Source organism: Panicum virgatum, chromosome 9N (assembly GCF_016808335.1).
Source record: "Panicum virgatum strain AP13 chromosome 9N, P.virgatum_v5, whole genome shotgun sequence".
NCBI lineage: Eukaryota > Viridiplantae > Streptophyta > Magnoliopsida > Poales > Poaceae > Panicum > Panicum virgatum.
The window spans coordinates 67,244,005-67,267,980 of record NC_053153.1 but is presented as its reverse complement, the minus strand read 5'-3'; the positions used below and the strand labels follow the sequence as shown (position 1 = coordinate 67,267,980).

The 23,976-nt window shown below is 48.7% G+C and overlaps 2 protein-coding genes across 4 annotated transcripts; both read right to left on the bottom strand.

The window, feature by feature from the left end:
• Window positions 1-313: 313 nt before the first annotated feature.
• LOC120690169 (pentatricopeptide repeat-containing protein At5g50990-like) lies at window positions 314-5,673 on the bottom strand. 3 transcript variants are annotated; one of them, XM_039972719.1, is made up of 6 exons: window positions 5,360-5,673; window positions 2,906-4,754; window positions 2,306-2,369; window positions 1,795-2,063; window positions 1,122-1,327; window positions 314-789 (listed from the first exon to the last, which is right to left on the bottom strand). In XM_039972719.1, exons 2-6 carry the CDS (start codon window positions 4,567-4,569, stop codon window positions 581-583), a joined length of 2,412 nt encoding a protein of 803 aa, XP_039828653.1. In that variant the 5' UTR covers window positions 4,570-4,754; window positions 5,360-5,673; the 3' UTR covers window positions 314-580. The 3 variants fall into 3 exon arrangements, with proteins under 3 accessions (XP_039828653.1, XP_039828651.1, XP_039828652.1); XM_039972717.1 differs by lacking the exon at window positions 2,906-4,754 and having other exon boundaries at window positions 1,795-2,426; XM_039972718.1 differs by lacking the exons at window positions 2,906-4,754; window positions 5,360-5,673 and adding an exon at window positions 2,686-2,903 and having other exon boundaries at window positions 1,795-2,426.
• Window positions 5,674-11,578: 5,905 nt separating this feature from the next.
• On the bottom strand, window positions 11,579-14,033 carry LOC120691750 (COBRA-like protein 7). The gene has a single exon (XM_039974931.1). It carries the CDS (start codon window positions 13,875-13,877, stop codon window positions 11,874-11,876), a length of 2,004 nt encoding a protein of 667 aa, XP_039830865.1. The 5' UTR covers window positions 13,878-14,033; the 3' UTR covers window positions 11,579-11,873.
• Between the last annotated feature and the right edge of the window lie 9,943 nt (window positions 14,034-23,976).

The following is a 23,976-nucleotide window of genomic DNA, read 5'->3' as shown; positions in this document are numbered from 1 at the left end:
GTGAACCTGCAAGAGAACAGTTTGTTAATACTCGTAAATAACTGAAACTTCATTTCTTCTAAAGAAAAAACATTGAGACAACCACAGGTTGAATCTCAGATTTAAGTATTTAACCTGTATGACCATAAGATTAACTTATGGTTGAATATGTACAAACAGTAGTGAGGTTGAAAAATGCATTCGTGGAATGACACGATGCACTTGTGCAGAAGCTGGTAAGCTCAACAAGGGTATAATAGACTTTTCCCTTTAATGCTGTAAGAACTCGAGCATTACATTTCTCCGTGGGTGGGCAATGGGCAGGCCACAGAAGTAATTTTGCAATCAAGTAAATGTATGTCGAATTAATTAATATTCAGTAATGTATACAAGCCTACAAAGGCAGAGTATCAGTAATACTTATTACTGTACTACTGATATGAATCAGTGACAATCAGGCTGGCTTTATTCTGTTGTTAGAAGGTGCATCAATGAAATCAGAGTTGGGATCTCAGAATAACATCTCTGCAATAATACAACAACAATTGAACAATAATCTAGCTTCCAGGCGGCCTTCCCTTCCCTGCAAGGCAGATGGCAGTTATTTTTCAGGACGTGTCGCCGGAAGATCTGATGCTCGGAAAGACTTCTCCAGCAGCTGAGGAACAGTTAGTTTCAGCTCAAAAGTCAACTTCTGAAGCACATAACAAAGGGTTGTCACATCCTGCATGGCACGGTGCGCACTCCCCGTGAGGGGGATCTTGTAGCGTTCTCTCAGCTTCTCCAATGACACAGAGCTTAGTTTTGACCCTGCAAACCAAATATGAAAGAGAGATTTAACATTTAGTCACCTGCTCTATGGTAATATAATATGTTTTCTTGTTCTTGCAATAAACACAAAACAGAATCCAGAGATAAAAGGTTCAAATACTTTCTTACAGATGATCGGATGCATCTTACTGAATCACACTAGCACTTAAATCACAAAACTATAATAGTATAGACAGAAGCAGCTAGAATAGCAAAAGTAGGCTTAGCTTGCTAGTTACATTGCTGTATTTCATTAATTTATTACTGAAAAAGAAAGCTCTTTAGAACAGTATGTCTACAAAGAAAATTGTAAACTTGAAACGAGAGCATACCCTTAGAATCAACCAATTGTCTTGCAATAGGAAGAGTATCAACAAAAAGCCAGTCACCAGGCATCTGTACCTTACACCGTCGGAACTCAAAGAAGAGAAACGGTACATCAAAGGAACGCCCATTATGAGCAATCCACAGAACTGGTTTACCATCCATTTGACGACTCCAAACATATTGTAGCAGAATGGGGATAAGCTCTCCAAATCTGTAGAGTCATACATGAGACATCCATGATTATTAAAAACAATATCAAGGAGTGCATAAAAAATAATAATGGTCATCATATCTTTATATATTATAGAAAATAAATTAATTTAAGCATCACAGGAAATTGGCTCTAGGAATTAAAACATGGGAGATTGATCCCAGAACATAGTTTTTTCTTCAAATCACTGCATTTTCAGAACATCATGTAGCAGCCTTATTTCCTCATCTCATGGTTATCAACACGTGTACCAGAAGTAAACATAAGGCACAGGGAACCATTTTCAAAAATATCACAATAAAGTAATGACATTTGATGTATGCATGCAAAGAAAAACATAAACAAAGGATGCAGGGGTGTAGAGAAAGCAGTCTCAATTTCAGTACTAATTTGTGTCCAACACACTTTACTGCTAGTGAAGTAAGAATGATACCTAGCATATGTGACATAACAAAGCATGAACATACCTTGGAACATCAGGCCTGCTGAGCATGTTGTTGCTAATACCATGAATATATGTATTTTTCACATCTTTCTCGGGATTTATGAGTGTCTGGAAAGTGCTATTCTTCCCCCCCATAAGATCACGAACAGCAAACTCAATAATTCTGTCTTCACGACGTGAGAAGCCAGTAGTTTCAATATCAAAAACAAGGATAGTTGCAGGCCATTCGGTCTTGACTCCAGAAAACTTTTCAGCAACATTGTAGGTATGTAGCGATTTAAGCTGCTCAAGCTCTGACTGCTTGAACACTTCAATCGATGATTCAACTGATTCACTATGCAAATGACGGCTATTGCTAAATGACTGCTTACTCCCTTTTCTTGTGCTTCTTGCTAGTACTGTTGTACTAAGAGGTCTACTTTGATGTCTTCTGATAGAGAATAAAGTTGCATATATAGATCTGCTATGGTATTTAAGAAATTTGATACCACAAGTACTTCCTATGGAGTTCTTTAGTAGATGGAAGTTTCCACAGCAAATAGAAGACAAGGACATTGCATAAATGGAGTGGATGGGGCATCAAAGGTATTGCTACTCCTATTCTTCAGTACAGCTCTAGTTGACTGAATATTAAATGTCCCTTCAGTGTTAATCCTGAAATGATAAGCAAACAGTAAGTTTTAGAAGGAAAACAATAACTAATCCAGGAAGAGAAATGAAAGAGAAACATCCAAATAAGTGAGGTAGCCATCACATATACAGCACCACATATGACATATCAACACAAGCAATCAGCCAAAAGTCCAAAACAAGACAGCAAACAGTTTTACATGACACACATTGGAAAACATAAGAGCACTGAATAACTAAGAAAACATGAACCAAGTAGAGAAGATTTTGATCTTGATCTCACTAATCACTTGAATTGCTTCATCGTAGGAGTGTACAATATGCATGTGTCTGTCGTCAAGCCCTTTGGAGATGTGCTAAACAGCTAAACTGGTAACCAAATCTCGATTTTATCATTGCTATGCAGCAATAGCACCAAAGCCTCGATGTGATGAAAGTGATTCGATCAGTGTAGGCTCATTTAGTATTCTAGATCACATCTCCACTGCTCCAAAAAAGGTCACCAATAATCCTTGCAGGAGCAGCATCCGCTTTCAAACCGGTGAAATCGAATTCTATCTCTCATAATTATAACACGGCAAAGTACCTTTGAGATTATCTTCATCCATTCATGACAGTCACTGCAAGTCTGCAGATTCTTTGACACCATTATCTCTGTCCCTGGACCAGTCTTAAGGACACTATAAGCCACTGCCAATTTCTCGCTGTGGAAGGTAAGGTTTTCTTCTCTTTCCTCCTCTGAGACATCTTTTGTTACTAGCTCAGTCAATGGAGCATAACCTTCAACCTTGGCTCTTTTAGATAAACCATGCAGCACTTGGTATATATCCTCGCTATCAGGATGAGATCGATCACCGGCTTTGAATTCATGTGTGCTCCCCCCTAACTCAACCCAACTCAATCCTTTGCTCTTCTTAATTTTCTTTTGTTTCCTCTGTTTCCATAGTTCCTCTGAATCATTCCATCTATTTGCTGATGAGTAGATGTTTGAAAGAAGGGTATAATCCCCACTGCTATAGAATGCCATATGCTCAACAGTGACCTCACCTAATCTGGTTTGGCGATACCTGCGACAGGCGCTAAGTAAAGCCCTCCATATCACAGCATCAGGCTTTACATTCATCGACCTTACCAAGTTGTATGCTTCATCCAGCAATCCAGCTCGTGACAATGCATCCACAAATGCACCATAGTGTTCAACCTCTGGTGTGATAGAATACTCTGTAGTCATTGATTTGAAGTATTGGCGAGCCTCTTCAACCATGCCACAGTGGCTGCATGCTGTCAAGAGTGCAACAAATGTAAGCCCGTCAGGAATCACTTCTTCACTTTTCATCTTGCGGAACAAAATCACTACGTCGGACCCAAGACCATGTGCTGCCAGGCCACTAATCATTGTATTCCACACAGAAATATGGTTTCTCTTGACTGTATTGAATATCTCAGTTGCCACATCAATTCTTCCACATTTGGCATACATGTCTACAAGTGCTGAGCTAATGATATGATTCATTTCCACCCCCAATTCCATCATCAGTTGATGCACCCAGACCCCATATCGCCGAGCACCAGCACGAGCACATGCTGAAAGAACTGAGGAGAATGAGAAGCCATCAGGCACAAGACCTGAACTGACCAGCCTGCTAAAAATATTCATTGCGTCTTTCAGGTGTGAGCTTCTTACTGCACCTGCAATCATTGAATTCCATGAGACCAAATCCTTGACAGGCATCCGCTTGAAAATCTGATATGCTTTATCTAGCTGTCCACTCTTCAGGAATCCCATAAGCATCAAGTTGCCATGGAAGGGATCAGTACTCCACTCCAGCACTGACCAAAACAGTTCGCGTGCTTCCAACATGCGATCATGAGCAATATATAACTTGAGCAGATTAGGTGTTATATGTTGATTAGATAGCAACCCAACTTTAGTAAGATGACAATGGATTTCCATGGCAGCATAGAGGTCTGAGCATCTTGCACAAGCTCTGAGAAGAAGAGCATAAGTTCTGTAATCAGGGCAGAAAGCAGTGAAATGGAGCAAAGTGCTATAGTCCTTCAGTGACTTTTGTGGGTAGCCTTTCTCTAAAGAAGCTCTGAGGATGGAGTTGGCATATGGAAAGACAATTCTATAGGGATGTTTCTTCAAACAGTTTGCGTAAGACATAGCGCAAACAAGCTTCTGAAGTGAGTTCACTAGAACACAGGAGAAAATTTTGAATTTCACCGGGCAGCTAGTTTTTAAAGTCCTCCTGCAACATAATTTATCCAGAATGGTTTGGACAGCACCTTAAATCGCATAACAGCAACTAAGGTAATCAGGCAACGTGAACTCTATGCTCGTTGACTATCCTGAAATGAACGAACAAAATGTCTATCAATTGTTTTGCATGTATTTATGAAAGCTACAAAGTATTAAGAATATTGCACATGGAACAGCCACAGGTTCCTGGTAACTAATTATCATCATTGCGCTCATGAGGAAATTGTTTACTAGCAACGCCCACTAATCGTGCTTCTGTAACATGAGATGGTTTGAGATACTTCTGTTAGTTATCGACAATGCTAGACCAAACCATTGCACACCTAGTCCTTGTCTTGCTCCTCTATGTGCATGTTACATAATGCGGTCTATAGCGATCACATGCTCAGGAACTCACCAATCTGCTGAGCATGTGTAATTAACGCGCATACCAGCACTCCTCTGAGGGCCCGGTACAACCGGGGGGGGGGGGGGGGGGGCAAAAACAGCAATCAGCCACTGAACTCTCTAAACAGTACATAAGCATCCATAATGTGTGCAGAACACCAAGGCAACAAGATAAAAAATTGTAGCAAACATGGCTACAACAAAATTCAACAGCAGTAAGAGCAACGCATCCCAGGTGCTCGACGAAATGCCCCGCCGAAAACACAAGCAGACGCAATGGGGCCCCAACAAAGGTGAAAGAAGGTACCTGCGAACCCGCCGAGGCGACCAAGATCCAAACCGATGGCGAGAGAGCGCAGGGGCAGGGAGACCGAGAAACTGAGCGGCAGGGACGCACTAATACAGGATGGGGAGGAAGCAGGGGACGCCACGGAAGGTATATTCCTTGCGCGGATGCGAAGGCGCGGTGGGGGGGAGGGAGCGTGGGAGGCGTGGAGGGGAGGAGCGGCGGGTGTGGCGAGGCGGAGAGGGCGGAGGAGTGGGGGTTCGGGAACCGAAGGCCGGTGGCGGAAGGGCCGGGCGCCCGGTGTTGGCGGATCAAACGAACCGCGGGCGAGGGGTGGTGATCAGGGTTTAACTTTTCGGCGAAATTTCGGTTTTTTTTCCGTTTCCGCTAGTTACCGGGATCCGAAATTTCGGTATTTTTCGATATATTTCGTTTCAAAATTCAAAATTCAACAAATTTCGTCCAAAATCCACCGAAATTCGCCGAAATTCACCGAAATTCCGGAACGGAATTCCGTTTCCGCCGATCACCGGGATTCTACCGAAAAACGAAATGGTGAACCCTGGTGGTGATGCGGTCTGCTCTGTTTCCGCAAGCGGCATGTGCCTGCTGGCGGCGTGATTGACTAGAGTGGAGTGGAGAGGCGTCTGGTTTAGCGCTCGCTTTGAAGCGGTTGGTTCGGCTCGCTCGATGGTGTCAGACCTTGCCCCGCTTGGTGTGGTCAGAATCTCAGATGCGCTCCGGCCTGCTGCGCGCGCGTGTGGATCGAGCCGTTTGGTCAAGATCTGGGCCTACTGCTTTTTCTTTTTGCTCTTGCGAAGGGCTTACCGAGCTGGATTTCTTTTTTGAAGGATACCGAGCTGGATTTCGATGGAACCGAAGTAGGCGTCTTTTTTATTTTTATATTTTTAGAAAACATTTTTTACAGAAATATATTTTCAATATCACAATTTACAGTTTTGTACCCCTACCGCCCGACAGGAGGGCGGCAGGGACTTATATGTAAATTTAAAAAAAAATATTTGCGTGGAAGCCCTTGGCGGGAGCCTGCCGCCCCCTGCCGGGCGGCAGGCCCCCTGCCGCCACTCCACTGGGCGGCAGGCTCCCCCATACTGGTTTCTCTCCCCCTCACCCCTCATTTGTTTCCCACGACATCCAGAGAGCAGGAGGGAGAGAGGAGGGGTGAGGGAGGGAGTTGTAACGGCGAAGCCCTGCCGGATTTTGGATTCTAACCGCAGGTAATAAATATTTCTCAACTTTCTCGATCTAAATTTTTTGTATGTTTAATTCTATAATTAGTGTATGCAGCAGTAATGATATTTTAGCGATTTAGGTAATATTTTTAATATAATTTAGGTAGAATTAAGATTAGTTTTTAGAAAACCAATTAGGTTTACCAACAAATTTTGTGGTATTGATTAGTTGTTTAATACGAGAAAAAATTTCGAGAAATAGTCAGAAATTGTAGAAAATGTTAGAAAAGTATACGAAACATTCAGATAAATTGTAGAAAATGCAGAAAAATTTAGAAAATGTTAGAAAAATATATTTATAAAAATATATTGTAAAAAAATGTAGAAAATGCTCGAAAATGTTAGAAAAGTTTATGAAAATTTAAGATAAATTGTAGAAAATGCAGAAAAATTTAGAAAATGTTAGAAAAATATATTTATAAAAATATATTGTACAAAAATTGTAGGAAATGCAAGAAAATGTTAGAAAAGTTTATGAAAATTTAAGATAAATTGTAGAAAAATACAGAAAAATTGTAGAAAATGCAGAAAACTTATATTTTTTTGTGTTAGGTATGGCCGAAGATACGCCAGCTCTACTTGACGGAGTCATAGACTCGTCGCACCGGTCCTTCCTTGCAGTGGTTCAGCGCGTGAAACTTAACGTGCTGCGTCCACGTCCACTAGCGGAGTTTATTCCTGTTGACCCACGATGGGTGCCCAGGTGATATGTCGTCGGATTATATTTTTAAGAATACGTTTGTTTCGTATACGTTTCGTACATAATGTACTTACCTTTGATCGTTCTATTTTTCAAGTTGAGTGAGGCTGGTCTTCTTACTATAGGTCCTCTTGCTGAGAGTGGTTCAGTAAACCTGGACAGGTTCCTACTGACGGCTCTGGTTGATAGATGGAGGCCTGAGACAAACACCTTCCACCTCCCTTGTGGGGAGATGACACCGACCCTACAGGACGTTGCGAGGTTGCTGGGTCTTCCTATCAGTGGGGATGCCGTAGTGCCTCGTGTCGTCCCGCCTACGTGGTTGGACGATCTAGAAGAGCGTTTTGCAAATATTGGCATCGCGATTGATGTAGAAGAGCACCCAAAAGCAACAGGCCCTGCCAAGGCATGGATCCTCCAGTTCCAGGTACATACCTTGTTTTGTTACGATTAATGCTAGAGTTATGCTTTTGACTAGTGCAGTTATGGTTTTATTTTATAATTGATCTCGTACTTATAAATGTTCATCTTTTTTATGCAGCCCGACAATTTGGCACATGATGCTGATGATGATAGCGTCACTCGATCCCTTGAGGCATACCTGTTGTGGTTGTTTGGATACATAATGTTCAACAACTCACACGGGGCCTATGTGGATAAGGTGCTTGTGCCTTACGCACTGGAGATCGCAGAGGCAGCTGTGGAGGAAATGCCTCAATACAGTTGTGGTGCAGCGGTACTTGCAGCCACGTACTGTGGCCTCTGCAAGGCATCGGTGCAAAATAAGCACAATGCAATTCTTACAGGATGTCCAATTCTGCTACAGCTTTGGTCGTACGAGAGGATAGCAATTGGCCGCCCGCTTGTCGACCACTCACCGTATGAGCTGGATATGTACGGTGACACCTATTTCGTTCTCATTTGCATATGTGTATGAATTGCTAACTTATACTTTTCATATTCATATACTTTACTAATGCCTTTTTATTTCTATCCAAAATATCTAAAACCACATCTAATGGCCCATTCTGCGGGGAGGGGGAGTCTGCCGCCCCCTGCCGCCTAATGGAGTGGCGGCAGGGGGCTTGCCGCCCGGCAGGGGGGCGGCAGGCTCCCGCCAAGGGCTTCCGTGCAAATAATTTTTTTTAAATTTACATATAAGTCCCTGCCGCCCCCTGCCGGGCGGCCGCCCCCCTGCCGGGCGGTAGGGTACAAAACTGTAAATTGTGATATTGAAAATATATTTCTGTAAAAAAATATTTTCCAAAAATATAAAAATAAAAAAGACGCCTGAAGTAGGCAGGGGAATATGGCAATGGGGGGTAAGCCCATTGGGTTCCCAGTCACTCACTGGGCTGGGCCCCTCCTCGAAAGTTGCTGAAAGAATAGGCACATTTTGACTACTTCACACTGAAGAGATCAATCAATTAGTTCCGAGTCCCAGAAACTAAACAGTCTCCAATACGATCACAGATCAGAATTCAGAGCTCCGTACTTTCTGAAGCTCCGTAATGGAAGAATTCGCCTAGCACATTTGTTTGGAGGCCCTTTTTAGTCTCATTGACATGTCTGGACGCTTGTGTGCTAGATCAGGTTTTCAGAAGTAAAATCTTGCACTTCATCCTTTTGTGCTCGGTCGAACGAAGAACGGATCAATCACTAGGCACGGTCAGGACTCAGGAGTCCGTAGCGACCTGTTCTTCACTGCAAACTGTGAACGGTGCTGTACAGCTTATGTGAGGTCGCGTAAAGGCCCGTACCCGTAGGCAAAGCGCAGATCCATCTCGCACCTGCACTGCGTGCTCTGGAAAAGTAGGTCCTCAAGAAAGTCAACTGAATGATGCTACGCTCGCAGCAATGATATCGCAGGGTTGATCGTGCCCTTCGTGAACCAAGGCACGTTTTGCATTTATTTTTTCATTACCTTGCTTTTTTTCATACTACTACTACTACTACTGTGTTACCATTTTAGTCCTGAATCCAAGACTAATTTGCAGGGGGGAATATCCTGATATTGAAATTGGGGCTGGAAATGGAAGCCACCTATGATTTCTGGAAGGTTTTCAGTTCCCAAAAAGATCTGCATTTTTAGTACTATTTTATATACAACCTGATGGGTACCAATACAAACGCCGTGCCGTGGGGACACGCTCTCGCGCTATATGATTCTTCAGGTTTGAACACTTCAGCTTTCATTGTCACCAACAGATCTTTTCTCTCTGCTTAAAAAAAATTGCAGTCGTCTAGTAGCCTCCCAGGGACTAACGAGAAACGATGCCTGTCTGTCCATAACACGGTGTTTGTTGGCTTCCATGACCTCGCATGAGCAGTTCCCATAAGAAAAGGGAAAATTGGTCTCGTAGCACCGAAAGAAGACGACTTTTGGAAAATACCACTAAAAAACGCCAGCCCCGTAAAATACCATCGAAAGTGTAAGGGGTCACCTGAACATCCCGTCATGGATGTCCGTCTAGCGGAAGCCGTCCGTCTAGCTCACGGCCTATGCACCACCGCACACACAGGAGTTGAAGCTCCGGGCCAAGAACACCGAGGCCGAGCTCCTCCTGGCCACCGCGTGCATAGGAGTCCGAGCTCCGATGCCGACGACATGCTGGGGCCGCACCGCCGCACTCGCCGGTGCCTGCCGTCCGCACAGGAGTTCATGCTGCACTGCCCGTACCAGGCTGCGCCCCGCCTCTGCGCAGCCCCGCGCCTGGCTGCACCGCGTCCTGGAGCTCCGTCGCCACCAAGTGCTCCGGTCCCCGCCTCATCCCCTTCTGCTCGTTCTCCCTGGCCAACTGTTGGTGGCCGCGCTCGCCGGCTTGGGCTCGGCGTAGGGGCGCTGCTGAGGCCACGCCGCCGTCCTTGTGCAGCGCTGCCACCTGAGTGCCGCCGCCGCGCTCCGCATGCCAGCTAGCCAACGCCGCAGCCGCGTCGGGTTCGCCCTTGGCGCTACGCCACCGGCCACCGGCCACCCTTGCCCCTCCAGCCGCGCCGGCCCTGAGCATCTGAGCCGCGTTGCCGCCACTTCCTGCACTACTGCCGGTGCCAGCTCGACTCGGCCGTCCACCGTCCCCTGCGAGCTGCCGCCGCCCTGCACCTGCTCAGATCCGGCATCTCTGAACAGAGCAAGCAAACAGCACACAAAGGGGCACCAGAGAGGCAGAGATCGAGCCCCAAAGTCTGCTTTAGCTGTGGATGAGCACAGCGAGGGGGCGAGAGCCCTGGATTGGGTTGCAGGCTTGCAGGGGTGCCGAGCCGCCGGCCTGCGACGCAGCACGAAAACTGGCTCCTGCGGTGGGAGGCATGGCCGGGGCTGAAGGGGCGGAAGCAAGAAGCAGCGGCGTGGCGGAGGGAAGAGGAGTGGCGCCGTTCAACTTGAGAGAGAGGAAAACAAGAGGGAGTAGACGAACGGCGTTGATCCATTTTCACGGGGACGTCACGGAATGCTATTTCTAGTTGACGGATCAATTTTTCAATGCTATTTTACGGACCAACAAAACTTTAATGGTATTTTTCGAATGTAGGCATCTTTAGATGGTACCAGACCAATTTTCCCATAAGAAAATGCAGGGTGGTGCGTGCCAGTTATGTTGGCTCCGGCACGAAGTGGACGGCCGGCCATGCGTTACGTTACGTGTACAGATGACACACGCTGCGCCTGCTTGACCAAATCGGAGCCACCGAGGAGATGATCGAAAGCAAATATAAACTGGGTATGAGACCTGATGTCAGGAGATGACTGGCAAAAGCCAGTGCGCAAACGGATGTTCTTGCGGATCCGACTGAGCCCGCAAAAGGAGAGCTGGAGGCAACGATCACAGCAAGTTGCCTTCAACTTTCAAGAAAGCAGAGGGTTTCATTGGTGCTTCAGCTTGTTCCTTCCTGACAGCGACAAACGAACGTTGCCAATGGGCAAGCTGGGGACAGTTTGAAATGCAGCCTGGCGGTGGCACTGGAGTGGTCCCCGTTTAACGAACAAGCGTCCGCCAAAGATGTTTCGAATTTTGAATGGAAGAAGCACGAACCATTCATATTGATTTGGTATTATCTCTCGTCTGAGAAGCATCCAATGTTTCTTCACAGGACATGCAACAGTAACAAATTGTACACTTGTACCCTCTGCCAAGAGTTAACTACGCCATGCTAGGACTAGGACTATAAATAGAAGATAGACTCGGATGAGAAATCCTGGTAGAGTCATATCAAAGCACCATCAGATTAGCAGCTAATACGGTTCTATAACAGTCGAAGTGAGAAATGGTAAATTCCGTGTGACAACTGACAGACCAAACACGAGACACAACTGGATTAGAGATATACAGATCGTTCATCTGGTGTAAACATGTAAATGTCATCAGAGGGAGGAACTAATGTTGCAAACGCGCAACAAATGCCTGTCCTCGCCTCTTTTTTCCTCACTACCCAAGTATTCATACTGTTTGCACGAGTGCCGCTCCATTTGACTAACAAACAGCAGCTAAATAAGGTCTACTAAGAAATCAACAGAAACAAAAAGGCTTTCTTACAAATGGCATAGATCGAACCACCTGAAAGAATAAAAGAATCAGAGGCCCGAGGATCATTGCTGAAGCAACAGGAAAGCTGAAGCAGCAAGGACCAACACCAAAGCAAAGGCACTGCTGAGACGGGTCCTGAATCCGCTGCTCATAGGAATCCTTTGCGGCATGGCACATTCGTCACCATTGAAGAAGACCTTTGTTGGGAACCCATCCCCAGCCACCACGTCGATCCCAGGGGTCAGCTTCTTTGTGAACGAGAGTACTGACTGTTGCTTCCCGGGTACAAGGTAGTCCGTTCCACTCATGTTGGTCTGCTTCCCCAGGTAATTGAGCCCCTCCAGACCCTGCACGAAGATGGTGTTCTTGCCCACCGCGGTGGCATTGAACGAGTACGCCTTCTCAAAGCCATCATACGCCTTGTCCATGACAATGGCAGCAAACCAATTGGCCATGTCGACATCCTCCCAGTTGAACAATGTCACCCGAGCACTCCAGCCCTTGGTGTAGTCTGTCGAGACGTGCCAGTTGATGCTCACGCCGCAGAAGTCACCACATGGCATTGGGCGGGGCACATTGTGGTGCTTCAGCTCAGCCCACACCATGGCCTTCTGTGTGCGGTTGTCGAACGGCACAAGCAGCGCTTCCGGTGGCAGGAGCATGGATTGCGCTGTCGTGCTGCATGTCGGCCCTCGCCTATTTGCAGGGCACCCACATGCACAAGTGTTGCAGGGGATCACCGAGTCATTGTAGTATGCCGAGAAGGTCACACAACACTTGGGCTTGGCCTCCTTAGTTCTGGTAATGTTGCACACCACCTGCCATGTCGCCACAGCCAGTGTCGTCGAGTCAAGCCCGCTTGGGTCTGGGATTGCCGTTGGGCTGACAGGCACTGGCTGGCCGCAGGTATAGTCCGGGTTCAGCGATGAAGCACCGGCGATCTTGAAATTGGCAGGGGGGAACAGCTTGGTCCGGTTCAGGTCCGGTGGCATCTTGAACACCTGCATTTGGAACGCCGATTTGGACTGCTTCTCGTCCATGGACTTGGGCAGAATTGTGCCATTCCTGCAGCAGTTGTCAATCTTCCCAATCTGGGTGTCATTGTACCGGGACAGCGGCAGGTCAAGGATCACCGGCTTGCGGTCGCAATTGAGCACCTGAGAGAAATCAAGGCTCTGGTAGTACTGCCCCTGCGCCCCATAGATGCAGCCGGAAGTGTCCACCTCCGACGTGTGAGCGCCCTTCATGGAGTAGATGAACTCGCCACGCCGCCACTCCCACGACAGCCGCCAGTTGTCGAGGCGGCCAAGCTTGGCGTTGTTCTCGAGCGTGACGAGCGCGAGGTAGCTGGAGGGGTACGCCTGGAGCACGTCGTAGGTGATGACGAGGTCGCCGGTGCCGCGCGGGAGGAAGTTCTTGGTCGGGTCGGTGGCGTTGGCGTCGATGACCGTGGCGTTGGCCTCGGCCTCCGGCGTGAGGACGCAGCACGTGGACAGGGTTGCCGGGGTGGCGTTTCTCGCCGCCGGGCACGCGTAATCCGGGTTGTCCAGCGACAGCTTGGTGGGGAACGGATCGAACGGGTCGGGCCCGGCGAAGAGCGTGCCGACGATGCCGACGGAGGCCTGGATCTGCGAGAGGTCGCCGGCGGTGGCGATAGGCGTGAGGAGGTCCGTCTGCGGGTACCCCGAGAAGGAGGTGGCGTTGCCGGCGTCCTCCGTGGTGTTGTAGGGCAGCTCGCCGCCGCCCGTGAGCACGGCGCCGTCGACGCCGACGAGGATCTCGCCGTGGGCGAACTCGACGAGTATCGCCCACGACTTGAGCGGGCGGGTGCCGGAGTTGAGCACGGTGGCGTTGGCGCGGAACGCGTAGGGCTGCTTGTTAATGTCGCTGACGAAGGGGCGGATCTTGGTGCGGCCCTGAAAGCTGTAGGTGAGCTGGATGCCGTTGCAGCCGGGGTCGGGCGCGGGGGCGGCGGCCGCGGGCGTCGTCCCCCTCTGCGCCGCCGCGAGCCCCGCGAGCAGGAGGAGCCCGAGGACCACGACCTGGGGAGCTGCGGAGGCAGCCATCGCTGGATCGGGAGAGCGCGCGCGCGGTGGGCTGGCGATTGGAGGCTGGGGCTGGGCGGGAGCGGGGTGGCGGGGTAGATGAAGCGATCGGAAAGCGCGTGCACAGCTGGGGGCGACGGGGAGACGAAGGGGGGAGGGTTTGAACTGGGGGAGCGGCGTGCGTAGGGCGTAGCTTGGCAGCTGCTTCCTCCGTCTCCCTGCTGTTTTTATCCAGGCTGTGTTTTGACGGAGGGAAAAGGGATGCTAAAAGTCACGAACACTGTAGTATACTGTAATATTTTTCGTTTGTTTGTGGTAATTATTGTCCTATCATGACCTAACTAAGCTCAAAAAATTCGTCTCGTTATGTACATCAAAACTATACAATTAGTTTTTTTATTTATCTATATTTAATACTCCATGCATACGTCATTTGTTATATTTAATGTTTCCATGCGATGGAAAGTTTGGAATTGAGGCGGAGTTTTTTTTAACTAAACACAGCCCCGATTACTTCCCCAGAAAACGATCGGCGTTTGAACAAAAGGGCGTGGAAAGCGACGCCGGCCGGAGAGGAGAACGAGGCGTCGGGGGAGAGCGGGGTCCTGTCCAGGTGAGGGAAGGAGCGTGGGTTGACGTTGATTGGTCGGAGGGCATGGGCCCGGGCCCAGCTGGTAGAGACGCAGCGGACGCGGAGAGGCGGTGGGCTGGTGGAAACGGTAGGGTTCGGCCGCCGGCCGGTCCGAGCAGCGGCTCCGCCGCGGTGGGGGCAGGATGCGCGGCCGGCCGTCCGATTCTGGCGTGTACGGTCGGGGACGGCGGCGGATGGTGGCTTCCGGCTCATGTGTTGCGTGGGGCCCGCGCATGTGCCGGGGAGGCGTTCTGTATGGCAGGCTTGGGGACCGGGCCCGTGGGCTGCGGCGCTTGCGACGTGTGAAGTTTGTGAAGAAGAAGAAAAAGTAGGGGCTGGCCGGCTGGGCGTTGGTGAATCGGCACGGTCCATGATGATGCAGCAGCAGAGAGCGCGGAGCGGCGGAGCACGACGATTCCAGCGAACACGCTTCCGTGAACGCGGACTTGGTAAGAAATCGAGCCATTTCCTGTAAACAAATCGGATGGCTCCGCGCACGGTCTGTTTCCCATAACATGTTTTCAGGTCCCTTCCGCATTGGCGTAATCTACCACCGTGGCTTGACCCGGTGCGGCAACCCTCGGAAGAACGCGTCCAATCCAATCCAATGCGTGTGTTTGCTGCGTGCAGGTACGCTGGCTACCGGTCGCCAGGGACGTATGATCATTGCAAACAGTTCATCACCGCCGGTTTGAAATAAATTGGCGGTGATAGTCTTACGAACCGGCGGTGATAGGTTTTGAGGCATCACCGTTGGGTCGTAACATGAACCGGTGGTGATATGAATTTTCTTTTTCTTTTATCTTCCTTGTTCAGTTCTCTCCATCTCTCTCGTCCACTCATTTATCGTCTCTCCAAACTCCTCCAGTCTCTCTCCCAGGATTCCGTTGTCTCTCTCGCGTCTCTTCCAACTCCTCTCACAGATCTCCCGTTCCTCACTCCCCTCCGCACCTCTTCCTTCCTCCACGGCCCCCCTCCTCGCCCGCTCGCGAGGAGTGGCGCTGTGCTGTGCGGCAGTGGGGAGCAGCGTCGGTCGCGTGGAGCGGCGAGCGCCGGCGAGGAGTGGAGCGGTGCCTTGGGGAGCGACAACAAGGAGCGGCGAGGGTGCTGCATAGAACAGCGCAACGGCAACCGGGAGCGGCGCAGCAGCGGCAGGCCGCACGCGGCATGGCACGGAGCAGGGCGACGCCGCACGGAGCAGCAGTAAGGAGTGAGGCGCCATGCGGCACGACGCAGCAGGGGCCTGCCGCGCGGCGCGGAACGGGGCAGCACAGCGCAGCGCAGAGTAGGGTGTCCGCGCGGCGCAGCACAGCGAGGAGTCGTTGCTGGCCACGCGCGGCGTGAAGCGGCGGCAAGGATAGACACGGCACTGTTTTCTTTTTCTTTTTTTGTGATGGGGCAACACTGCCAGTTTTAGAAACCGACAGTGATGTATTGGACCATCACCGCCGGGTCAGGAACCGACGGTGAGGGCCCTCCTCATCACCATCGACTTAAATCCAACCCTCCCGAGAACCGGCGGTGATGGCTATTTCGAACCGGCGGTGATAGGTGGTTCTGGAGTAGTGCGGTGGCTTCACATACACGAGTTGATCGATTCTACATGGGCATTCTGAAAAAGGAAAAATCTAACGAACGATCAGTCGCGCTGACTACTTATTGCGCGACCCGCGCGATGTCGGGCTGGCCCAGCAAATTAATTGGCCACGGGCTGATGTGCATGCAGCCCACGCGTGCCATACCTTCCTCCCTCCCTTGCATGCTTCTTTTTTTTAAATATTGCTTGTCCAATAAATGTTCTATCTCCTTCATATTATCTCCATTTTGAGAATCGATTACACCATTGTGTTCTACATGGCGAGATGAACAAAACTAGACCACACTTGCATATATTTTGACGATATTTGCATTACTACCAACTTATGTGATTACATCATCTCTTTCTCGTAGCAACTTATGTGTATATTGGTTTCCTGTGGCGACAACTTATGCGCATAGAATTTTTTGTTTTGTTTCAATTTATGTTTATGAGTGTATGATAGATTTTGTTGTAGTAACTAATATCTTATATGTGTAGCAACTTATGTGTATAACAGATTCTATTTTATATGTGTGCAACTTGTATATAAACTTATGTGTATGACAACTTAGTCATTCTTTACTACTTACGTGTGTGACATCTTGTGCTTGTGACAATTTATGCGTATAACATATTCTATTTTTGTGACAACTTATGTTTATAAAAAATTATTATTTTGTGGTAAGTTTGTTTCTAGGACAACTTATAAATATTTTTTTTGTGAAAACATTCATCTTATATGTGTTTCAACTTATATTTTACATATGTGACAACTCATATGTATAATAGATTCTGTTTTATGGCAATTTTTTGTTATACATATGTGAAAAATTTTATTTCAAAAATATATTTTATATGACTTATGAGTATGGAAACAGACTTATTTTTCTGGCAACTTTTATCTTATATGTGTAGCAACTTATGTGTATAAAAGCTTTCGTTTTATGGTACCTTATGTAAATAACAAACAGCAACTTACTACCATCGCAAAATCTCTTCAAAATATATGCAAATGAGATCTAATTTTGTTCGTCTCGTTATGTAGAACACAACGATACAATCGGTATTCAAAACGGAGATAATACGGTGGAGATAAAATATTTTTTATGAAGAAAGTTCATGCTAAAAATAACCTATGCAAACCAGTTGTACATGGATATGAAGCAAAGCGGAAAGAACAAGGGGTCGCGTTATACGCAGGTTTTTTTTCCCAACCGGACACACCAAACCGGAGCCCACCGGTTCTGGTTTACCGGACCGGTTACCGGTAGAAACCGGTTAAATTCAAATTTGAATTCAAAAAACCCAGTTCAACCGGTTCGTACCGGTATACCGACCGGTTAGACCGGTTTACCGATCGGTTTGACCGGTCTACCGGCCGGTTTGACCGGTTTGAATTCAAATCCAAATTTAAAATCGCATGTGTAACCGGTATACCGGCCGGTTTTACCGGTTTACCAAGTGGGCCTTAATGGGCCGTCTTATTTTTTTTCCTTTTCTTTTTTGTTTTATTTTTTAAATGTCCGAAAAGTATGTTAAACGAACGAATTTTTGAGAAAATTTGACACCATTAGATTCGTCGCACCTTGAAATATTTTTAGAAATTTTTCATTTTTTAAATTCAAATTTAAATTTTGAATTTGGGCCGGTTTGGTACCGGCCCAAACCGGACAGGTTCCCACCGATTAGGTGAACCTGGTTATACGTCCGCGCGACTAGTCGCATCCTGATCCTTCTGAAAGACGATGGATCATTTGGTCTCCAATGAATTAGTAGCAGGGTTTTGTTAGTCGGCATCGTGACATCGAGACGTGTTCATGGCTCCGCGATTGGCGCTGGTGGGCACCGTTGCAACGTGGGAGGTAATTGGAACCAGTTTTCGAGCCTGTTGGGTTGGTCTAAGCTTGGCTTGATTTGATTTATTACGATTTATTTTCTCTCACACAATACTATTTAATCTACTAACCGAGCACTATTCATTCTATCAGCCGAACAGGCTCTTCCTCCAACCTCGTCCGCACTTGTGACTTGTTTTTTTAAAGAACACTTGTGACGTGTCAGGCTCAGGTCGGTATTCAGACGTTAAAATTAAATGTAAACGCTCAAAAAGAAAACGTTCCAGCATATCACTATGAATGGAAGGTTTGAATTTAAAAAAAAGAATGGACGGTTTGGCATGAGCAGCTCAGCGCATCCACAACCAATGATACATCTCTTTTCTATGGCCCTGTTTAGATCACAATCCGTAAATCCCGTAAACACAAAAAAACATCACATCAAATATTTCGACACATGTATGGAGTACTAAATAAAGTCTATTTATAAACTTTTTGCATGGATGAGCTGTAAATCGCGAGACAAATCTAACGAGCCTACTTAATCCATGATTTGCAACAGTGATGCTACAGTAACCATCCGCTAATTATGAATTAATCATGGATTAATTAGCATCATTAGATTCGTCTCGCGATTTATAACTTATCTGTGCAAAAAGTTTTGTAAATAGACTTCATTTAATACTTCAAATTAGTAAGATTCGATTGCAAAAATTTTTTACAAAACATCTAAACACTGCCTATCTCTATTACTAAAAAGGAACTAAAGTGACGTTTTGTTTCTTCTATGTCCCCTCGACAGATCGTTTGCCGCTTCGTCGTCCGCCTCGGGCTAATCAACGTCGTCCGATCGCGGCCGGGGTCATCCCCGTCCGCCCGCCCACAAATCACTCGCCCTCCCATTCAGTCGCGAGGCCATCGCGCTGCCGCCGCTCCGTCCCCGGCTTCAAGCCATGCCGCTCCGTCGTCGGCTTCCGACCATGCCGCACCGTTCAATCCTCCTCCGTCCGCCAGAAGCTACGCCCGCCGGTCCTCTTCCGCTCGCGAGACACCTCCGCTCGAGCTCCACCCGCCCGCCGCCTCCGCCCGCCAGCAACTACGCCCGCCGCCTCCGCCCGCCAGCAACTACGCCCGCCGGTCCTCTTCCACTCGCTAGACGCCTCCGCTCGAGCTCCACCTGCCCGCCGTCTCCGCTGAGCTCCGCCCATCATTGTCCTCTGCGCAGGGGATTCGTCTCCGCCGCCCTGAGGTCGCCCCCACCCCGACGTCCCCCTCCATCTGTTGCTGCCTCCGCATGCCAGCAGCTCAGTCCGCCGGTCACCTCCGTCTGGCAGCTCCTCCCCTCCGCGTGGATAGATGCGCCGTCGCCCCTCACCTCCGCACGGCTTGCCACGCCGCCACCCCTCCCCTCTGAATGGACTACCGCGCCTCCATCTTGCCAAAAGTTCCATTGGAGAAGTTTTCCCAAACAGAAACAATTGCAAAAATAGGATTCAAAAAACGCGTTTCGCATATTTGCCATTCCATATATCATCATTTTAAAAATAGAGCTCCAAACATCAGTCACTTGATTATACTGACATTGAGAGTATTTTAGCTCTTTTCTTTTTCATGTATTTAGAATGTGAAATGTCCCTTATGCCCATGGATTTAGAACATGACGGAGCAATCACGGGCAGGCAGGCTGGCCGCCGCCGCCATCGCCAAGGCAGGCAGACAGGACGCTGCCGCTGGCCCTGCCTGGGCAAGCTGGTTGACTAGCAGCCGCCGCCCCTGGCAAGCAGCCAGGCTGGCCGCCGCGGCCCCTAGTTGAGTGGGCTCCGCCTGAGCCGGGCATGGCCTGGCCGCCGGTGGCCTCGTCCAGGGCCAGCGCCGCCTCGGACAGGGCCTGGCTCGCAAGGCTGGCGGCGGCCTCAGCCAGAGGAAGCGCTGCCTCGTCCAGGAACTCCCTCGGCTAGGAGGCAAGGCCGGCGGCAGCCATGGGCGGCCTCGGCCAGGGGCGAGCGCCTGCCTCGCCAGGGCCTCACTCCGCTTGGGGCCAAGGCCGGCGGCGGCCAGGAGCGCGGCGCAAGGGGCGGGGGTGCCTGCGCAGGCTCTGCGGGCAGGGCTCCGCCATGGCGCCGGCACTAGTCCTCGTTCCGCGAGGACGACGATAGGGAGGGAGATCTGATCGGGAAAACAAAAGGAGACGTGGTGTAGCAAAAACACAGAGGGGTAGGAGATGGCGCCGGATGGGCCGGCCAAGGAGATTCTCTCTGAATCTGCCTCTGATGGGCCGGCTTTGGAGAGGGTGCGACTGCTCATTATAGCATGCTGCAAGTAGGTTAACTATTGAGGTACAGAGGAGAGAAGAGAGGTGGGCTGCAAATTTGCAGCCAGTTTACACAATAACCTACTTGTGAGAAAGACAAGTAAGCCTCACATTAATAATGACGGACTAACTACTATACAAGTGGGTTGAGAGGTAGGCTGCAAGAGTCTTTATAGCCAGCAGCTGATTGTATTATTAATCTTGCTATGGGTTGGGCAAGGCGGATGTGTCTGGGGGGGGACTGCTGATGTTTCTGAGTTTGGGCAACAAGCGGGTGATGGCAACTCTATTTTGGTAGCGCGTTTTTCTGTCCCAGTTAAGAAACCGGTTCTGCTGACCCCGACAGTGAGGCCCAAGGCGGCAAGTGCTCGTAAGGCGGTACATTCAACACTTCCGGATGAAACAAGATCTGAGAGTGAGAGGAAGGGTGGGAGGCGCAGTATGCGCCTGGCGAATAAGCCTCCGTCCAATCTTTCTGTGGAAGAACAGGCCATTGCTTTGCTGATGAAGAAGAGCGGCATCCTGGAATCAGTCAAGGCCCCCACTGTTACTGAACTTCAACAATTCCATACTCAGTTTGTTGATCCAATGGAGGGCCAGGTGGTTGGTGGAATGAGAGAGGCATTTGGTTTGCCTGATGGGGGGGTGACTCGCTGGGCCCTCTCCTCATTGATGCTGAAGCTTAATGGGCAGGAGGCAGTGTCCACACCTGACTGTGTTGTGTTTGTTTCCATGTGTTTAGTTCCACTCAGTAGGGTCTATTCAGGTGGTGGACGTGCCATGTTTGTGTGTAGGAGTTGTTTTGGAGAAGGTGTTTTAATGGTGGTGTGTGTTGCCTGGATGGTGTGTGTCTGCAGGATGTCTGCTGATTTGTTTGTGTCTGTCAATGGAGGGTGTGCTGGGTTGGTGGTGTTTTGTTCTTATCATGTTAGAACATGTTTGTAATATTCTCAATTGGAACGTCCGGGGGTTAAATAATCCGGCCAGGAGGAGGGTTGTGCGTGACCTAGTGTCGGAGACAAGGGCAACAATAGTCGCTTTGCAAGAAACCAAGCTGGATTTTGTTGATGCAGCTGTGGTAGTTGAAACCTTGGGGCAGAGATTTGTCAACAATTGGGTGACCTTGCCTGCACTCGGTACTCGAGGAGGGATTCTTTTGGCTGTTGATGAAGACCACTACAAAGTCACTGAATCAGAGGTTGGGGTATACACAGTTACTGCAAAAGTGGAGGCTATCAGTGGTGGGGAGCAGTGGAGTTTGACTGTTGTTTATGGGCCACAAGAAGATCATGACAAGCTACTGTTTTTGGGGGAACTCCGGTGGATTAGCCATGACGTGCTTGACAAATGGTTGCTGATTGGGGATTTCAACATGATACTGCATGCAAGAGATAAGAGCAATTTAAATCTGAATAGGAGACTGATGGTGGCTTTCAGAGATCTCATCCAGGACCTACAGCTAAAGGAACTCAATCTAAGAGGAAGGAAATTCACATGGTCAAATGATAGAACACATACAAGAATTGATAGAGCCTTCTGCACAGTAAATTGGGATCTAATGAAACCGAATATGTATTTGCAAGCCCTTTCATCTAGAGTGTCAGATCACTGCCCTCTTCTCATTGCTGGACATGAATGTGTAAAAAAACATCGAGGTTTCAGGTTTGAAATGTTCTGGCCTAGATTGGAAGGATATAATGAGGTGGTTGTTGAGGCTTGGCAAAGGGAGCTCAGGATTACAAATCCATATCTGAGGCTGCATACCAAGTTAGAGAGAACCAACAAGGCTCTTAGGAAGTGGGCAAGATCTTTGATTGGAAACAACAAGCTGCTCCTATGCGCAGCTAATATTCTAATTGGGATTCTGGATGTAGTACTGGAATACAGGCAGTTGACTGTGCAGGAGATCTGTCTTAAACGTGATCTGAAGATTCGGTTCCTAGGCATGACTGCGGTTGAAAAATTGAGGGTCAAGCAAGCTGCCAGACTGAATTCAATCAGGGCCGCTGAGGCTAGCTCAAAGCTGTTTTATTTGCAAGCCAATGGCCGTCGGCGCAATAATTTCATTCAGTCTCTTATGTCCGGAACGGTGACCCATTTCTCTCATGTAGCCAAGGCTGAGTTAATTCAGTCATTACAGCTTCCATTTCGGTAGCCCGGCAGGAAGAAACACATCTCTGAATTGGTAAGCGCTGGGCCTACAACGACATGATCTAGCACACTTGGAAGATATGTTCTCAGAGGATGAAGTAAAGGCAGTAATCGATGATCTAGCAGCGGACAAAGCACTAGGCCCAGACGGTTTCATTGGCATTTTTTTCAAAAAAAGCTGGTCTGTGATTAAAGGAGATATTATGGCAGCGTTGAATTACTTCTATCAGCAACATGATCAGCAGTTTCACCACCTTAACAAAGCTCATATGGTCCTGCTGCCAAAAAAAAGAAAATGCCTGCAGCCTTGGGGACTTTCGGCCTATAAGTCTGACACATTCCATTGCCAAATTATTCTCCAAGATTCTTGCGGCTAGATTATCTTTGGTGCTTGATGAGTTGATTTCAAGGGCACAAAGTGCGTTTATAAAAAGGAGGAGTATCTAGGATAATTTCTTATATACACAGAACTTGATCAAAGACCTGCACCGGCGTAAGCGGCCTGGTTTGTTCCTAAAGCTTGATATTGCAAAGGCTTTTGACAGTGTAAGGTGGGATTTCCTAATGGAAGTTTTAGAGCATCTTGGTTTCCAACCAAAATGGCGAGCCTGGGTTTCCACCCTGCTATCGACTAGCACTACATCTGTACTCCTCAATGGCTCCAGAGGTAACTGGTTCAGGCATTACACGGGGCTCAGGCAGGGCGACCCGCTGTCCCCACTGTTATTCATCATCGTCATGGATCCTTTGCAGCGACTCTTTGAGATTGCAACTGCTGAAGGATTTTTGTCATGAGAGGCAGTGGAGGCCGGCTCCTTAGTGTGATGAGTGATTGTCAACACGTGGAGTGGACTAATGGCGTTTAGTCGCGACTCTGTGGAGATTGCGTCGATTTCTTGGTCTGTGGTGTGCAGGTATACGGATGGCGCGGTGGCAGCGAGTCGGTTTTGACAAGAGCGTGGCGCGTGCTGATGTACCATGCGGCGGCGTTGCGGTGGTGGGAGCTCGACGACCATGCGGAGGCGGGAGACCTTGCAGTGGCGTTGGAGGCCCAACCGGACGACCGTGCGGTGGAGAAGGGCGGCCCAGATGCTTGGGCCACTGCTGGGCCGCGAGGCGATCCACTCCTGGCGCCAAGGCGGGACGGCGTGGAGTTTGTTGGTACCTCGGGAAAAACCAACGGCAGGATGCGTCGACGTCGGCCAAGTCGAAGAGGTTTCGGCGGGAGGTCGAACACGTGGCGTCATCGGGCTTGGCGGGTGTGCCTGGAAACATCGCGCGGGAAGGTTTCGCGGTTCCTCCAAAACCGCACCCGAACTCGGTTTCGGCAGTTTTCCCAAAACTGCCCCCGCGAAGATTCCAGAAGGACGCGTGGCGACATCGGGAAGATTGCGTCGGGTCGAAGCAAACTACTCCAAGTCGTCGCAGCCGTCGGATGATCTTCAATGTATCTTTTCCAGTTTTGCCCCTAAGGGCCTTGTAGTTTAATTTCAGCACTTAGGGGTAGTCTAGTCATTAGAGGATGGCTTGGAGAGAAAGGAAAAGTGGGAGGGCAGCTGGCCTGGCTAGTGAAAAGGAAGGCGCCCCTCCCTGGGTTGCTCTGGCGCTGGACA

What these genes read in the sequence shown, in the direction of transcription:
- LOC120691750 (XM_039974931.1), bottom strand. Translation starts at nt 13,877, where the DNA reads ATGGCTGCCTCCGCAGCTCCCCAGGTCGTGGTCCTCGGGCTCCTCCTG.
- LOC120690169 (XM_039972719.1), bottom strand. Translation starts at nt 4,569, where the DNA reads ATGTCTTACGCAAACTGTTTGAAGAAACATCCCTATAGAATTGTCTTT. An exon ending in GTCCTTGTCTTCTATTTGCT is followed by an intron (nt 2,064 to 2,305) that starts GTGGAAACTTCC and finishes AAGCAGTCAGAG; the next exon opens with CTTGAGCAGCTTAAATCGCT. An exon ending in ACAATTGGTTGATTCTAAGG is followed by an intron (nt 790 to 1,121) that starts GTATGCTCTCGT and finishes TTTGGTTTGCAG; the next exon opens with GGTCAAAACTAAGCTCTGTG.